Below are 12,792 nucleotides of genomic sequence, written 5' to 3' on the forward strand. Positions count from 1 at the left end.
ATTCCCAGACTCGTAAGTGAAGCAGGAATGCCAAGCAAGAGATCTTTGTTCCAGCAAGGCATTACCTTGATTTGCTGGGAATTAACTGTAAATATAACCCCCTGTGGCTGAAACTGTTGCTGCTGTGAAAGTCAGCATAGGGCCAAGCCCTAATAAATTTCTAACCCCTGAGCAATAGTTTTCAGAAGTCTCCTACAGGGATGACTGTTTCTCAGTGTGTTTTTGAAAGCAAAAGGTGTTTAAAAAATGTTAAGTGTAAGCGATCTTGAAAGTTTGTCCTCATTACTACATAACCAACATATGAAATGTTTTAAGAATGTAAATCCACTAAGGACATTAATTGTGCCCATTAATCAGCAAGGAAGTTCCATGCTGTCTTCAAAAACGATTGCCAGCAGAAGATGGCCTGCTAGCTTCTGTGCGGTCATGCATGTAAACTTCAAATAAAAGCTATTCATTATGTCCTTATAGAAAAACTCTTAAAAATAACAATTACAAAACCACACATGCTGTCCTTCAATTTATAAGCCCTTCGTCCTCTGTGGGTTCCTTGTCATGGTTGTACAGTAAGCATCCTTGAAGTAGCAGGAGTGTCCCGGTTCACTAAGTGGGAGCAGCGCGTTTTTGCCCAACCTGCGAGCAGAAGCCCTTCAGTGCTGTCGGGTGTACAGCTGGGGCTTTGGATCTAACCAGAAATTAAACAGCTCGGCAGCACTGGGGGGCCGGGAAGCAAGTTCTGCTGTTACGAACCGACAGCTCCGCCGGAGAGGGCGGGCGGGGACGGAGCGGCCCGGCTGCCCAGAGTGCGAAGGCCAAAGGCGCCTTCCCAACCCCGGGATGTTTGCAGTTGGGCCGGCCCTTCCCCTCGCCGCCACACCGGGCTCCGGGGCACCTGGAAGCCTGCGTCTTCACCTGGCAGCCGGCGGTGCGGAGGGAACGGTGACGCTGAGAGGCTTGCGGGGAGCGCGGTCTATCGGGAGCACCCGTCCCGTTCGGAGCCCCGCCCCTGCCGGGAGCTTCCGCCCACCCCGCCATCGCCTTCCGCACCGCCGCCGCGTCCCGGCTGTGCTTTTACCGGCGGAGCCGCAGTCGCACCCCGGTGTCTCAGGCTGGCGGCCGGCCCTGCGGCCAGCGGCGGGAGCTCCGCCTCTGCGAGCGGCGGCGGCGGGATGCGGTCGGTCAGCTACGTGCAGTGCGTGGCGCTCGACTTCGGCAGCAATCTCTTCCCGCATGCCATCTGTCTGGGGGACGCCGACAACGACGCGGTGCGGGGCTGGGGGAGCGGCCCTTGTAGCCTGGCGAGGATGGGCGGGCGGGCGGCTGCGGGGTCGGCGGTGGTGGCGCCCCGAGGCAGGCCCAGACCCGCCGCGGGGCTCGGGCGGGCCCGTAGCAGTGGGCAGCGGGCTGCAGGCAGTGGGCTGCGGTGCTTCCCCAGGAGGAGTACTGGGCCCGGCTTGGGTGGCGAGCTGGAGCGAACCCAGCAGCGGGCTGCGGCCGTGCTCGGGGTGTGCCCTGCACCGCTCACCGGGGGGCGGGGAGTCGGGCCTGGTCGGCCTTGGGTAGCAGTCTTTTGATGAGGGAATAAGATTAGTATTTTTAAAATTAATTTCTTTTTTCCCCCTTTTTTCTTTTTTCCTTTTTCTCTTTTCCGTTTCCCCCTTTTTTCTTTTTTGTCTTTTTTCTTCTTTTCGTTTTTCCCTTTATTTCTTTTTTGTATTTTTACTTCTTTTATCTTTTTCTTTTTTCTCTTTTCTTTTTTCCTTTTTTCCCCTTTTTTTTCCTTTTCTCTTTTTCTTTTCCCCTTCATTTCTTTTTTGTCTTTTCTCTTTTTCTCTTTTTTCCCCCTTTTTCCTCTTCCTTTTCCTCTTCCTTTTTCCTCTTCCTTTTCCCTCTTCCCTTTCCCTCTTCCCTTTCCCTCTTCCCTTTCCCTCTTCCCTTTCCCTCTTCCCTTTCCCTCTTCCCTTTCCCTCTTCCCTTTCCTCTCCCTTTCCCTCTTCCCTTTCCCTCTTCCCTTTCCCTCTTCCCTTTCCCTCTTTCCCTTTCCCTTCCTTCCCTCTTCCCTTCCCTTTCCCTTTCCCTCTTCCCTTTCCCTCTTCCCTTTGACGCTCTTCCCTTTCCCTTCTTCCCTTTGCTCGTCTTCCCTTTCCCTTCTTCCCTTTTACGCTCTTCCCTTTCCCTTCTTCCCTTTTACGCTCTTCCCTTTCCCTTCTTCCCTTTGCTCGTCTTCCCTTTCCCTTCTTCCCTTTTACGCTCTTCCCTTTCCCTCTTCCCTTTCCCTCTTCCCTTTCCCTCTTCCCTTTCCTCTCCCTTCCCTTTCCCTCTTCCCTTTCCTCTTCCCTTCCCTCTTCCCTTTCCCTCTTCCCTTTCACCTCTTCCCTTTCCCTCTTCCCTTTCCCTCTTTCCCTTTCCCTCTTCCCTTGCCAAATCTTCCCTTTCCCTCTTCCCTTGCCAAATCTTCCCTTTCCCTCTTCCCTTTCCCTCTTCCCTTTCCCTCTTCCCTTCCCTCTTCCCTTCCCTTTCTTCCTCTTCTTCCTCTTCTTCCTCTTCTTCCTCTTCTTCCTCTTCTTCCTCTTCTTCCTCTTCTTCCTCTTCTCCTCTTCTTCCTCTTCTTCCTCTTCTTCCTCTTCTTCCTCTTCTTCCTCTTCTTCCTCTTCTTCCTCTTCTTCCTCTTCTTCCTCTTCTTCCTCTTCCTTCTTCCTCTTCCTTCTTCCTCCTCTTTTTGTTTTTTTTTCCCCCATACCTTCTCTATTCATTTGAAGCTCTCGCTTTACCTCAGTTTGCTTTGCTGCCTCTTCCCACGGGATGACCTTTATATATGAATTCTGCATTTATTGTTGGGGGGGAGCGTTCTGCTACTGTGATTTTGAATTTCCTGTAACTAACCCAATTCTCTCGTACAGCTGAATGAACTGGTGGTGGGAGACACCAACGGTAAACTCTATGTTTACAAGAATGATGACAGCAAACCCTGGGCTGTGCGATCTTGCCAAGGAATGGTCAGTTTTTGGAAAAAATTGTAAATAGTTGGGCCTTTTGGTGTGTGTGCAGCCAGACGTCCTTGACCACTGACTAGGAACATGCTGAGTAGAGGATAATGACAGCCAGAACTGGTCCTGATGCCTTTCATGTAGTTATGAAAACCTTGGGTTTGCCCGCAGCCAGCCCCATGGGAGAAGAGTGATGAGCAAAGTACAGAAAAAACACAGGAAAAAGGATTCTGTCCCCCCTGACCCTGCTCCTGTGTTCTGTGGATTTTGTCCCAGGGTTCTCACCAGATGTGTTTGTGTCTGACTGTGCTCTCTTCAGCCTTGAAAATTTTCAAGAGGTGGTTCATGAGAGAGGAGGGGGTAGGGAAAGGGCTGTTTTGGGTTGCTTTCTCTCATACGTAACCTTCTTTTCTCTTGCAGCTCACATGTGTTGGTGTGGGAGATATATGCAATAAAGGAAAGGTGAGAGCAGCCAAACTCTTCCCATCTGTATCTGTTGGGCATTTGAGAGGTGCTTAGGAGTTCAGGGTCATGTTATATCCTGAGTGTGGAGGATGTGTTGCAGGTGCTTTCTCTCACTTGCTCATAGAGCCTTAACGCATCTGTTTTAAAACTGTTTTTCTGTTTACATAAAACTTTTATCTGCCTATCTGCCTATATCTGCCATATGTAGTTTTTAGTGAGCAAGGAGATCCATCCTGTTTTCAGAAAGTACTATTGATTTATGTCCCCCTGTGTGAGAACCACAAGGCTTTGGTGATTTGAGGGTTGCTTTTTTCCCTCAATGGCTTTTGCCACACTCTGTTCTGTTTTCTGGTGTAAGCCATGGCCTGCTGCCACTTAGCTGTGTGCCCTAAGGTCATCTAAACAAGAATAAGCCACAGAATATTCTAGACTCCCAAGCAAATTCCACTGTGTCTGATATGACTCCTTTTTGCTGGACTGCTAGTTCTGGGGGTTAACCTGGGATCACCGAGTCCAAAACTCCCAGTTTAGGCAGCTTTTCTAAAATACTGTGTGTGCTCCAGTGGGGAGCAGAGCTGAAGTGAGTATTGAGAAAGGAACACATTTTGGGGGATTGATGCACACATCAGCTTGGCTTTGTAGCCTGAGAAGGATGAACAAAGAATTTTGGACTCTGCAGTACCTGAGTAGTTTGTACACAGGCCAGAACCATTTTCCTGTCCCCTCTGTAGCAGTCATCGATCTTGTTGGATCTACCCTTGTTATCTTCCCTCCTCCTGATGTGGAACAGCTTCTGCAGTTTCTAAAATGGGAACAATCCTAAGTTTTTTTTTTTCTTCCCTTTTAGAATCTTGTGGTGGCAGTGAGTGCAGAAGGCTGGTTTCATCTATTTGACCTGACTTCTCCAAAGCACCCAGATGTTTCAGGACACCATGAGGTTGCTGGAGCAGACGAGCAGAAGCCAGTGTTCAAGCAGCACATTCCTGCCAACACCAAGGTCATGCTGATCAGTGACATTGGTGAGCTGTGAAGCTGGTGTGGGGAGTGCAGGGTGAGGGAGCTCATGGGCATGAAGTAGTGAGGGAAAGAGAAGGTTTGTGGAAGCCACAGAAGGCAAATTGCAATCTTCCTGAAACAGGTGATCCAACAAACCATAACCCAAGTCATGGAGGAGAGAAGCAAGAGCTTTAGGATTTTTCCTGAAGTGAATCTTCTCATTACAAGATTAGTATTCTCAGGGATGTTACCTGATAGAAACCAGCTCTGTGCTTTCTCAGTGCTGGGGGTCCTGGGGCTATGGAAGCATGAGAGATCCCATCTATCTCCTTGTATTCCTTGCAGATGGAGATGGGAAGTGTGAGTTGGTGGTGGGTTACACTGACAGGGTGGTACGTGCCTTCCGCTGGGAGGACTCAATGGAGAATTCAGACCATGTCTCTGGGCAGCTGCTCCTGCTGAAGAAATGGCTGCTTGAAGGTCAGGTAAGGAACCAGGATGTCCAGAGGAGAATTTGTCATACAGTCTTCAAGAGGTAGCTCTCCCAAGGGAAGAAACACAAAATCTGAGCCCTGTGAACAAAGCAGTTGTTGTGTTGATGACTTGAAAGATTTGTCTAGTGATTGTCCAACACATGGAGAGCAGCTGGTGGATTGATCTGGGAAACAGCCATAGAATCATAGAATCAGAATAGCTAGGATTGGAAGGGACCTTCAAGTTCATCTAGTTCCAACCCCTCTGCATGGGAGCTTCCACTAGATCAGGTTGCCCCATCAAACCTGGTCTTGAACACTTCCAGGGAGGGTGCAGCCACAACTTCCTTGGGCAACTTGTTCCAGCATCTCACCACCCTCTCAGGTGATAATTTTTTCTTGATATCTGATCTAAATCTCCCTTCTTCATGTTTGAAACCATTACTTCTTGTCTTCTTGCTACACATCCATGTAAAAAGCCCTACCCCAGCTTTCTTATAGTCCCCCTTTGGATATTGGAAGGTTGCTGTAAAGTCACCTCTGAGCCTCCTCTTCTCCAGGCTGAACAACCCAAACTTCTTCAGCCTGGCTTCACAAGGGAGGTGCTTCAGCCCTCTGATCATTTTAGTGTCTCTCCTCTGAACATGTTCCAGCACTGAATACAGTACTCAAGGTGGGCTCTCACAGGGGCAGAGTAGAGGGGGACCAAGTCAGAACCAAATCAGTCAGTTGCTCTCACCCAAGTAGAGAGCATTAGTGGAAAATACTAATGTATTCTCCAGTGGCTTTTGGTAGGGAAACATAACCTTTTACTGTAGCTTGTACATTTTACTTCTAGCAGAATTCATGCAGCTCCTGCTCATCTCTGTCAGATTGGTCATATTCAAGTTTGGGTATAAGGAACACAGTGAACCCTTCTGAGGTGTTTAAAGTTCTCAGTTCTACTCTTTTTTTTCCTCTGTTTTTCTTCTGCCAGTATAGGTGGACAGCCTCTCTGTGAACCCAGGTCCTGATGGCTCACCAGAGATGATGGTGTCTCAACCAGGCTGTGGTTATGCCATCCTGCTGTGCACCTGGGGCTCCGAGCAGCAGGCCGCTGCGGAGGGAAGAGACAGCTCTGCCTCAAGCAGGTGAAGAGCATTGCTGCCTGGGTAGATGAGGGGATTCTGCTGGAGATGCTTGTCAGAAGAGGGCACCACGAGACCACCTTTTGGGGAGGGTTGTGTCTGTCTTTGCTTCAGTGACCTAACTGCTGTACTGTTGGGATTTCATGATTTAAGTCCACCTGCATGATGGACTTCATGATGAAGAGCTTCCATGAACGCTCTTCATCTATCACTGAGATGAATACTGATTTCCTTGTATCTCCCTCTCTTCTCCTTGGGTTGGGCAAGGAGGGTGGCAAATTGAGCTGACAGAGAGGGGGGAAGTATTTGGGGCTAAGTGGTCTAAACCTGTTCAACTCCTGGCAGACACTTTGAAATGGTGGAATGACAGTGATAATTAATAGGATAGTAATGATTTCCTTGACTGGAATATGTGGATTTTTGTGGGATTTTTTGTTTTGTTGTCTTTCCATTACTGGTGAATCAAGTTGATTTTTGCTTTTTAAACATAAGTGAGTTTCTTCATACCTGAAGTGCCATATGTTGGGGTTTTTTTAACCCTTACTATTAAAGCACTAACTTATGCACAAGCTCTATCAGTCTTGATTTGTAGAGCTTTGGAGTATACTCCTCTGGATACTGTTCTGGCACAGTCTCAAGTGTGGTTCCCTGAGCTTTCCCTCTCCTTTTTTTCCCTAGTGAGGCTCCTATTCGGGATGTTATTCTACACCAGACATCTGGACGGATTCATAACAAGAATGTTTCCACTCATCTTATTGGTAGCATTAGCCGAGGTGAGAGATTCAGAGCTTGGGGTTTCTGGCACAACAGTTGCTCCTGATAGTTTTTCACTTTATGAGTCCACCATGAAATCAGATTTCTTGTGGTTGAAAAATGAGAGTGGGAGGTAGCTGCAAGAACAAAAGGAAATAATTTTCTGTTAGCCATCTCCCAAAAGAAGACAGCTAGATATTTGCATTTGAACTTTTTATAGCCTTTGTCCTTCCCTGGGTAGCTCTTACTCTCCATCTAGCACAGCAGTTTCTCTGCAGCCTCCAGTGGCCTGCATTTAGTCATCCTGAATGGCTGCTGAGCCTTGTCCTTATAGGTGTCCTTGATCCTTGCTTTTGCATGGCTGGAGCTTATGCCTTTTTCTTATTCCCTAGATACATCTTTTCCTCTCCACAGCCTCATGTTTATGCTTGCTTTTGTGCTTTTTAGCATTTGATTCCAAATACCTATTGCAGGCTATTGCAGTTTTGAGATGCCAGTACCCTGCAAATAAAAGCCAGCATGAAGTACCATTGATTGCAAGAATCTGCATGTTTCTCCTAAGCAAAGCTTCAAGGGTGGGCAGAAAAGAAGGCAGGATGGATCAGCTTGTTTTGGATCTCTTTTTCGGGGGAGGGTGGGAACAAAACTCATCAGATGACATCAACTGCTGTAATTCTCTTACAGGTCGCTCTGGTGAGAACAGTGGCTCGGGTCTCTTTGCCCTCTGTACTCTGGATGGTAAGTGCTACCACTGTTCTGGAAGAAAGGCCTTTGGGGTTGTCAAGACCTGTCACTAATTCAAAGAAGGGAACCAGAGGCTCAGTGCTTTTGGTCTTGAAAGACAGGGAAGCTGGGCTTCAGAAACACTTCCTGTTTCAATCAAGAGAATTTGACCCAAACTTCTTCCACTGACATATTTTATATGAAGGCATAAAACTAAGATAGGAGCCAAGGTAAGAGTTGTCACTGACCAAATCCCCCATAAACCAGGTGTGTGATAACATGCCTGTATTTTAGGATATGATGAAACATCCAAGCTGAGGCTTTATGTTCCTTGCTCTATTGGGTCTGATACTGCACAGGCTTCCTCTCTTTCTGAAACGTTTTGTTTCTAGTATCTGCCTTTCTCTCTCCCCTGGTACAGTCTATTCATTGTGGATTTCAAAGCCTTCTACAAACATTAATTACTTGTATGATTCCATGGCTTACAGAGATATTAAAGTATTAAAGCCATATTATATCAAGCAGCCTGAAAAATGAAGAAGCTGGGTCATTAACCCAAAGGCACACTGAAAGTTTAGCAGGAGAGTGAGACTAGAACTTTGATCTGCTGACTCCTAAGGTGCTTGCTTACCCGGTGGTCAAACAACTATTTGAGATGTCAGTTCAACAGCTCTATTCATGTAGACAGGAGCTGCTAAACCACAGCAGAAATTTCTCCTTGTACTTGAGGGGACTTTGGTTGTTTCCAAAAGCAGCAAAGGAAATGGACGCAGGAGCTTTAGTATTGCTAGAGAGGAGCTGGCCAGCCACAGGCCTGAGCCATGTTCTGCTGTGCCCCTGATGAGAAGTGATCAGACAGTCTGCAATAAGACTGAATATAATGAGCTGAATACAGCCTTTCTGTCCATAAACCAGCAGGGTAGAGACAAGATGCTGTGCTTCTCTTCCCAAATATTCAGCCTGGCCTCTTTCAGACAGATGTCCATCTGCACAGCGATATCTTGCTAGGGGATTTCTGATTATACTTTGTACCTGAACTGTGGAGCTTCTATATCTGGCAAGGCTTCCTGCCTCACTGTAGCTCATTCACAAGCCTTATCAAGGCTGTGAGGATAGATTCATGTTTATGTTCCACTCTCTCACGGCTACTCCTCCCTGTGGGACATGTTGAGAAACTACTTGTTTATTCACTGTGTCATGCAAGATCTGTTGATGTACTTTGGGAGTCCGTTTTGGGCAGTTTTCTTTTTACTTAGAGCACAATACAATTAGCAGGGCTGCCACCGGTTTTCCTCTCTGTTTCCAGTTACTGCTGACAAGATAGTGGACTTCTGTCCTTCCCAGAACTGAGACTGTTATCTGTTATCAACCACAGCCTGTACCAGGGGACTAGCCCTCTTGTCTGCAGACTCTTAAGTGCTGAAATAGTGTGCAGGGCCCAGTGTTATCAAGTATCTTGCTCCCTTTTAATATTTTCAGTAAGTTGTTTTTTGTCTTTTTTTCCCTTCAGGGACCTTGAAACTCATGGAGGGAGCAGACAAACTGCTCTGGTCTGTGCAGGTGGATCACCAGCTGTTCGCTCTGGAAAAGCTGGATGTTACTGTGAGTATCTGTGAATAGGGCTGGGAGGGATGAAGACAAAAACTCAACACAGCTTTGTGAATAGGAATTTAAGAAGGGCAGAAGGAGTATGACTCAGATGAAAAAGTCTGGGATTATCTCAGGATGACATACAGAGTACTCTGACTGTGCAGGTGCATTCTGCACTTGTGTCTGGTCACCTGCAAGAGTCTGAGCTGTTTGTCTGTTTGGTCTAGTGAGCCCAGGATCCTACTTTTTTGTCCTGCAGTTACTCTTTTATTTTACTGCAAATTTGAATGGTTTTGCACACTGATAATGCCCTGATTGTCTACAAGCTCTCATGATAGATAAGGATTACAGTAGAGAAGAGAATGATGGTCTTTGAGTGCAAAGAGACCAGATAAGTGCGAAATGTCTGGACAAGACAAAAAGTGACATCCTGGTCAGACATAAGTGTTCCAGCTCTGAACAAGCAGGAAAGATTCTTGACTGTGGGATAAATCAATGTCCTTGCTAATATGCAGTCTTATGGTTCCTGCAGGGCAATGGGTGTGAGGAGGTGATTGCCTGTGCATGGGATGGTCAGACATACATCATCGACCACAATCGGACTGTTGTCAGATTTCAAGCAGATGAGAATGTTGGTGCATTCTGTGCAGGTGGGCAGCCTGACTCCAAAGCCAGTCCTCATAGCATTTCTCCCTCAAAGCTACTATTCCCCCTGGGAGACCTGGAATCCTTTGTCTGTTTGCAATGGGAAATAATTTCACTTTGTGTATACTAAGCTTTCCTCTGGTATTGGGAAAAGTAAGTGTGAGAGAATGCTGAGGTTTGTTTGTGATGGATTTTTTTCCAGTCCTTTTTGTAAGTGTTCCACTGCTTTTTTAGTTTGCAGACCTCTAAGTTGTTCTCAAATGGAGATGAGGGGCTCCACAGAACCAGCCTGAGCCTTGGTTTTGCTCAGTGCTCCCTCTCAGACCTGCAAGAAGCAGCTTGCAAATACCCAAGCTCCATGCATTAATAACAGTTTAGAGACACTTGGATTGTCTCAAAGGGTCTTCATATACCAGAGTCCATGTTTGTGCCCCTCACACCAGGTGCTTGCTGCTTTCTGCTGGTAGCTTTGGTATCTCATCATGAGATATCATATTGTTTTCTCTCTCCTTTTGGAAGTAATCAGATCTCCACCCTTTCACTTCTCAGGCCTCTATGCATGCAAAGGAGGAATCAACAGTCCCTGCCTGGTTTATGTCAGCTTCAATCATAAGATCTACATCTACTGGGATATCCAGCTGGAAAGAATGGAGTCTACCAACCTGTTGAAAATCCTGGATTCTGACCCAGAGTTTGGGTATCTCCTGCAGCAGCTTGGCGTGGGTGAGTGCAGAAATGGTAAAGGATGTACAGGAAAAAAAAGAGGAAGGACTGCTGGCAGGTTATGTGCTGGGGATTAGAGTTTCTTGAGGAAGAAGGGCTTTCATACTGCCTGCTGAGAATCCTTAATGACTTTCTTTCTCTCTTTTCCTTAGAAAGAAGTGATGTTTCTGCTGTCAAAGATCTAATTCACAAAACACTCTATTTTCCTGAGGAAGAGCAGCAGAGCAGCTCTTCACAGGATCAGGATCCTGCTGGAACAGAGTCCTCTGACCACTATGCTGTCATCTAGAATCCCTTATAACAAGTCACATGGAGGGTGACATTTTTAATACCAACACAAACTCTACTGCAACTGGAACTGGGCGTCTAATGAGGATGAGAGTGTGCTTTTCCTGTCTCTGTCAAAGCTCCTGGACACCAAAGGGTGTACAGGCTGGGTTCTGTGGAGTGATGTGCTTGGCTGTAGGCTTGAGTGAGGGTGGTAGGTTGATAAGCTTAGGAAGCTACCAGAACAGCAAGAGTCTAGGGTCCTGCTCATTTGCCTTCCACTACCATTTCCCACACTCTTTGCTAGCTGAAGTGCTTTATGAGTGGCTGTGAAGGAGCACTGAGGACATAGATAGGGAGAGCATAGCTGAGCTCAGTCTCTCTTTTGGCCTATTCGTACAATTGCTGTAGTGATTAATTCTGAGTCGTTTGCAGTTTCACAGTGCAGGAACTGCAGATGGAGGAATTGAGTTAGGGAGCAGGCAAGAGCCTTCTTTCCCATTTAGCTGTGTTTTTAAAGTAGGCTTAGGCATTGTTTGCCTTTGTTCTGCTGCAGCTCTCCTACCAGTTTATCACAAACTACCTCCTGTTCTGAGGAGCTGGAGACATTAATGAGAACCTTATGAGTGGGTTGCATATGAGTCAGAGCAAAGGTAATTCAGAAAATTCCCTTTAGCAAATGGTAACATTTAAAGGTCCTCCAGGAGCTCTCAAGTCAAAATCATGCTGATGTAGTGGTCAGAGCAGCAGGGCTTCAGTGTGTCAGCTATGAAGAGCTGATAGACCGTCTACTGTTGGGCTGAAGCAAGGAGTTGTCTTGAAGCCTGTCAGCTTTGGACTTAAATCTCAAGAAATTGTCATCTCTAATGATGATGGTATGTACAGCTACTCATCCCAGTGGGTTATCACCGCTGTTTCTGGCAAATTAGTTAGTATGACTCCTTGTGCCCTCATCAGTCTCATAGTCCCTTTCTAATGAGGCTATATCTTGCTGGGGCTGTTAACTAGATCACAGTATATTAGTTTCTTGATATTTTCAGGTTTCTGTTTCAAAACACCTAAAGCTGCTCTTCCTGATTATTAGACAAGTAAGGGTTCTCCGTTCTCTCCCTTCAGGTGAGTTAGTAAAGTAGCATTTGCAACACTTACTTCCTCCCCTTGGGGCCCAGCTGAGTTGGGGAGAAGCAGGTATCCCTACAGGTGGGGTGAACACGTTGATTTCAGTGCATTCTCTGTTACTTTCCACCTAGCACTGTTGCTACCTGATTTTAATTTTACACTCCAAAATCCGTGGAACTGACACAGTGGGACCACAGCAGAGCAGGACTCTGCAGAACAGTCTACAGAAGCATACAATAGAAATTAGGTTGTAGTAATATCCCTGAACAGGCCTGTTGGCAAATGCTGTTTCTATCCAGGACACAGACTGCTGTAATTCTTCATATTAAAGGTTGTGTATTTTCTTGTCCTGCTCCCCTCACCCCCAGTTCTGTGGCTTGTGTCTCTTCCACTGGTGACAGAAACAGGATGGTTGCAAGCAAGAAAAATGCATAATACCTTAATTTTCAGTCATGTCTCACACAACCTGGCATGTGTACTGTTGCACGAGTTGTTTTGCTTTGTGTGCTTTGACAAAAACTGATGGAGTTCTATTAAAACTTGTGCCTACCATGGCCCCATTCAGCAGTGTTTGGCTTTGGTGGGGCAGGTGTTCTCCACAGAATTACTCTCTCTTGATCCACTGCTGGGGCCCCAGAGGTTCCTGTAGCAATTGCCTGAGAGCTGGGCCAGGGTGAGCCAAATCTAGGTCTTGGAGGCTATTGCAGTGCTGCTATATAGTGATTCTTTTGTGACGTCTAACAGGAAAACAGGATTGCTTGCACTCATAACAGAATAACAACTCAGTGCCATCTGTCCATGCCAAATATAAACCTTTATTAGCAACACAAGTGCAAGGGTGATACAAATAGCTGTATGACTGAAATTTCTGTGTGAAACAAACTTTGCCGTACAAGTCAAATGATTTCCAAGGAAAGAACATCA

The 12,792-nt window shown here is 46.6% G+C and overlaps 1 protein-coding gene across 1 annotated transcript; it reads left to right on the forward strand.

Annotated features, from left to right (window-relative positions):
* The first annotated feature begins 1,025 nt into the window (after positions 1–1,025).
* ITFG2 (integrin alpha FG-GAP repeat containing 2) lies at positions 1,026–12,430 on the forward strand. Its single transcript, XM_030466846.1, has 12 exons — positions 1,026–1,265; positions 2,901–2,996; positions 3,408–3,449; positions 4,300–4,471; positions 4,794–4,933; positions 5,903–6,051; positions 6,727–6,821; positions 7,486–7,539; positions 9,035–9,126; positions 9,647–9,764; positions 10,309–10,482; positions 10,635–12,430. The coding sequence occupies exons 1-12, from the start codon at positions 1,170–1,172 to the stop codon at positions 10,769–10,771; spliced, it is 1,365 nt and encodes a 454-aa protein (XP_030322706.1). The 5' UTR covers positions 1,026–1,169; the 3' UTR covers positions 10,772–12,430.
* The last annotated feature ends 362 nt before the right edge of the window (positions 12,431–12,792 follow it).

Source organism: Calypte anna, chromosome 1, assembly GCF_003957555.1.
Source record: "Calypte anna isolate BGI_N300 chromosome 1, bCalAnn1_v1.p, whole genome shotgun sequence".
NCBI lineage: Eukaryota > Metazoa > Chordata > Aves > Apodiformes > Trochilidae > Calypte > Calypte anna.

Bases quoted from the DNA above. Each gene is read 5' to 3' on its own strand.
- ITFG2 (XM_030466846.1), top strand. From the start codon at position 1,170: ATGCGGTCGGTCAGCTACGTGCAGTGCGTGGCGCTCGACTTCGGCAGC. The intron at 7,540-9,034 runs GTAAGTGCTACC...TTTTCCCTTCAG, and splicing joins TGCCCTCTGTACTCTGGATG to GGACCTTGAAACTCATGGAG. The intron at 10,483-10,634 runs GTGAGTGCAGAA...TCTTTTCCTTAG, and splicing joins CCTGCAGCAGCTTGGCGTGG to AAAGAAGTGATGTTTCTGCT.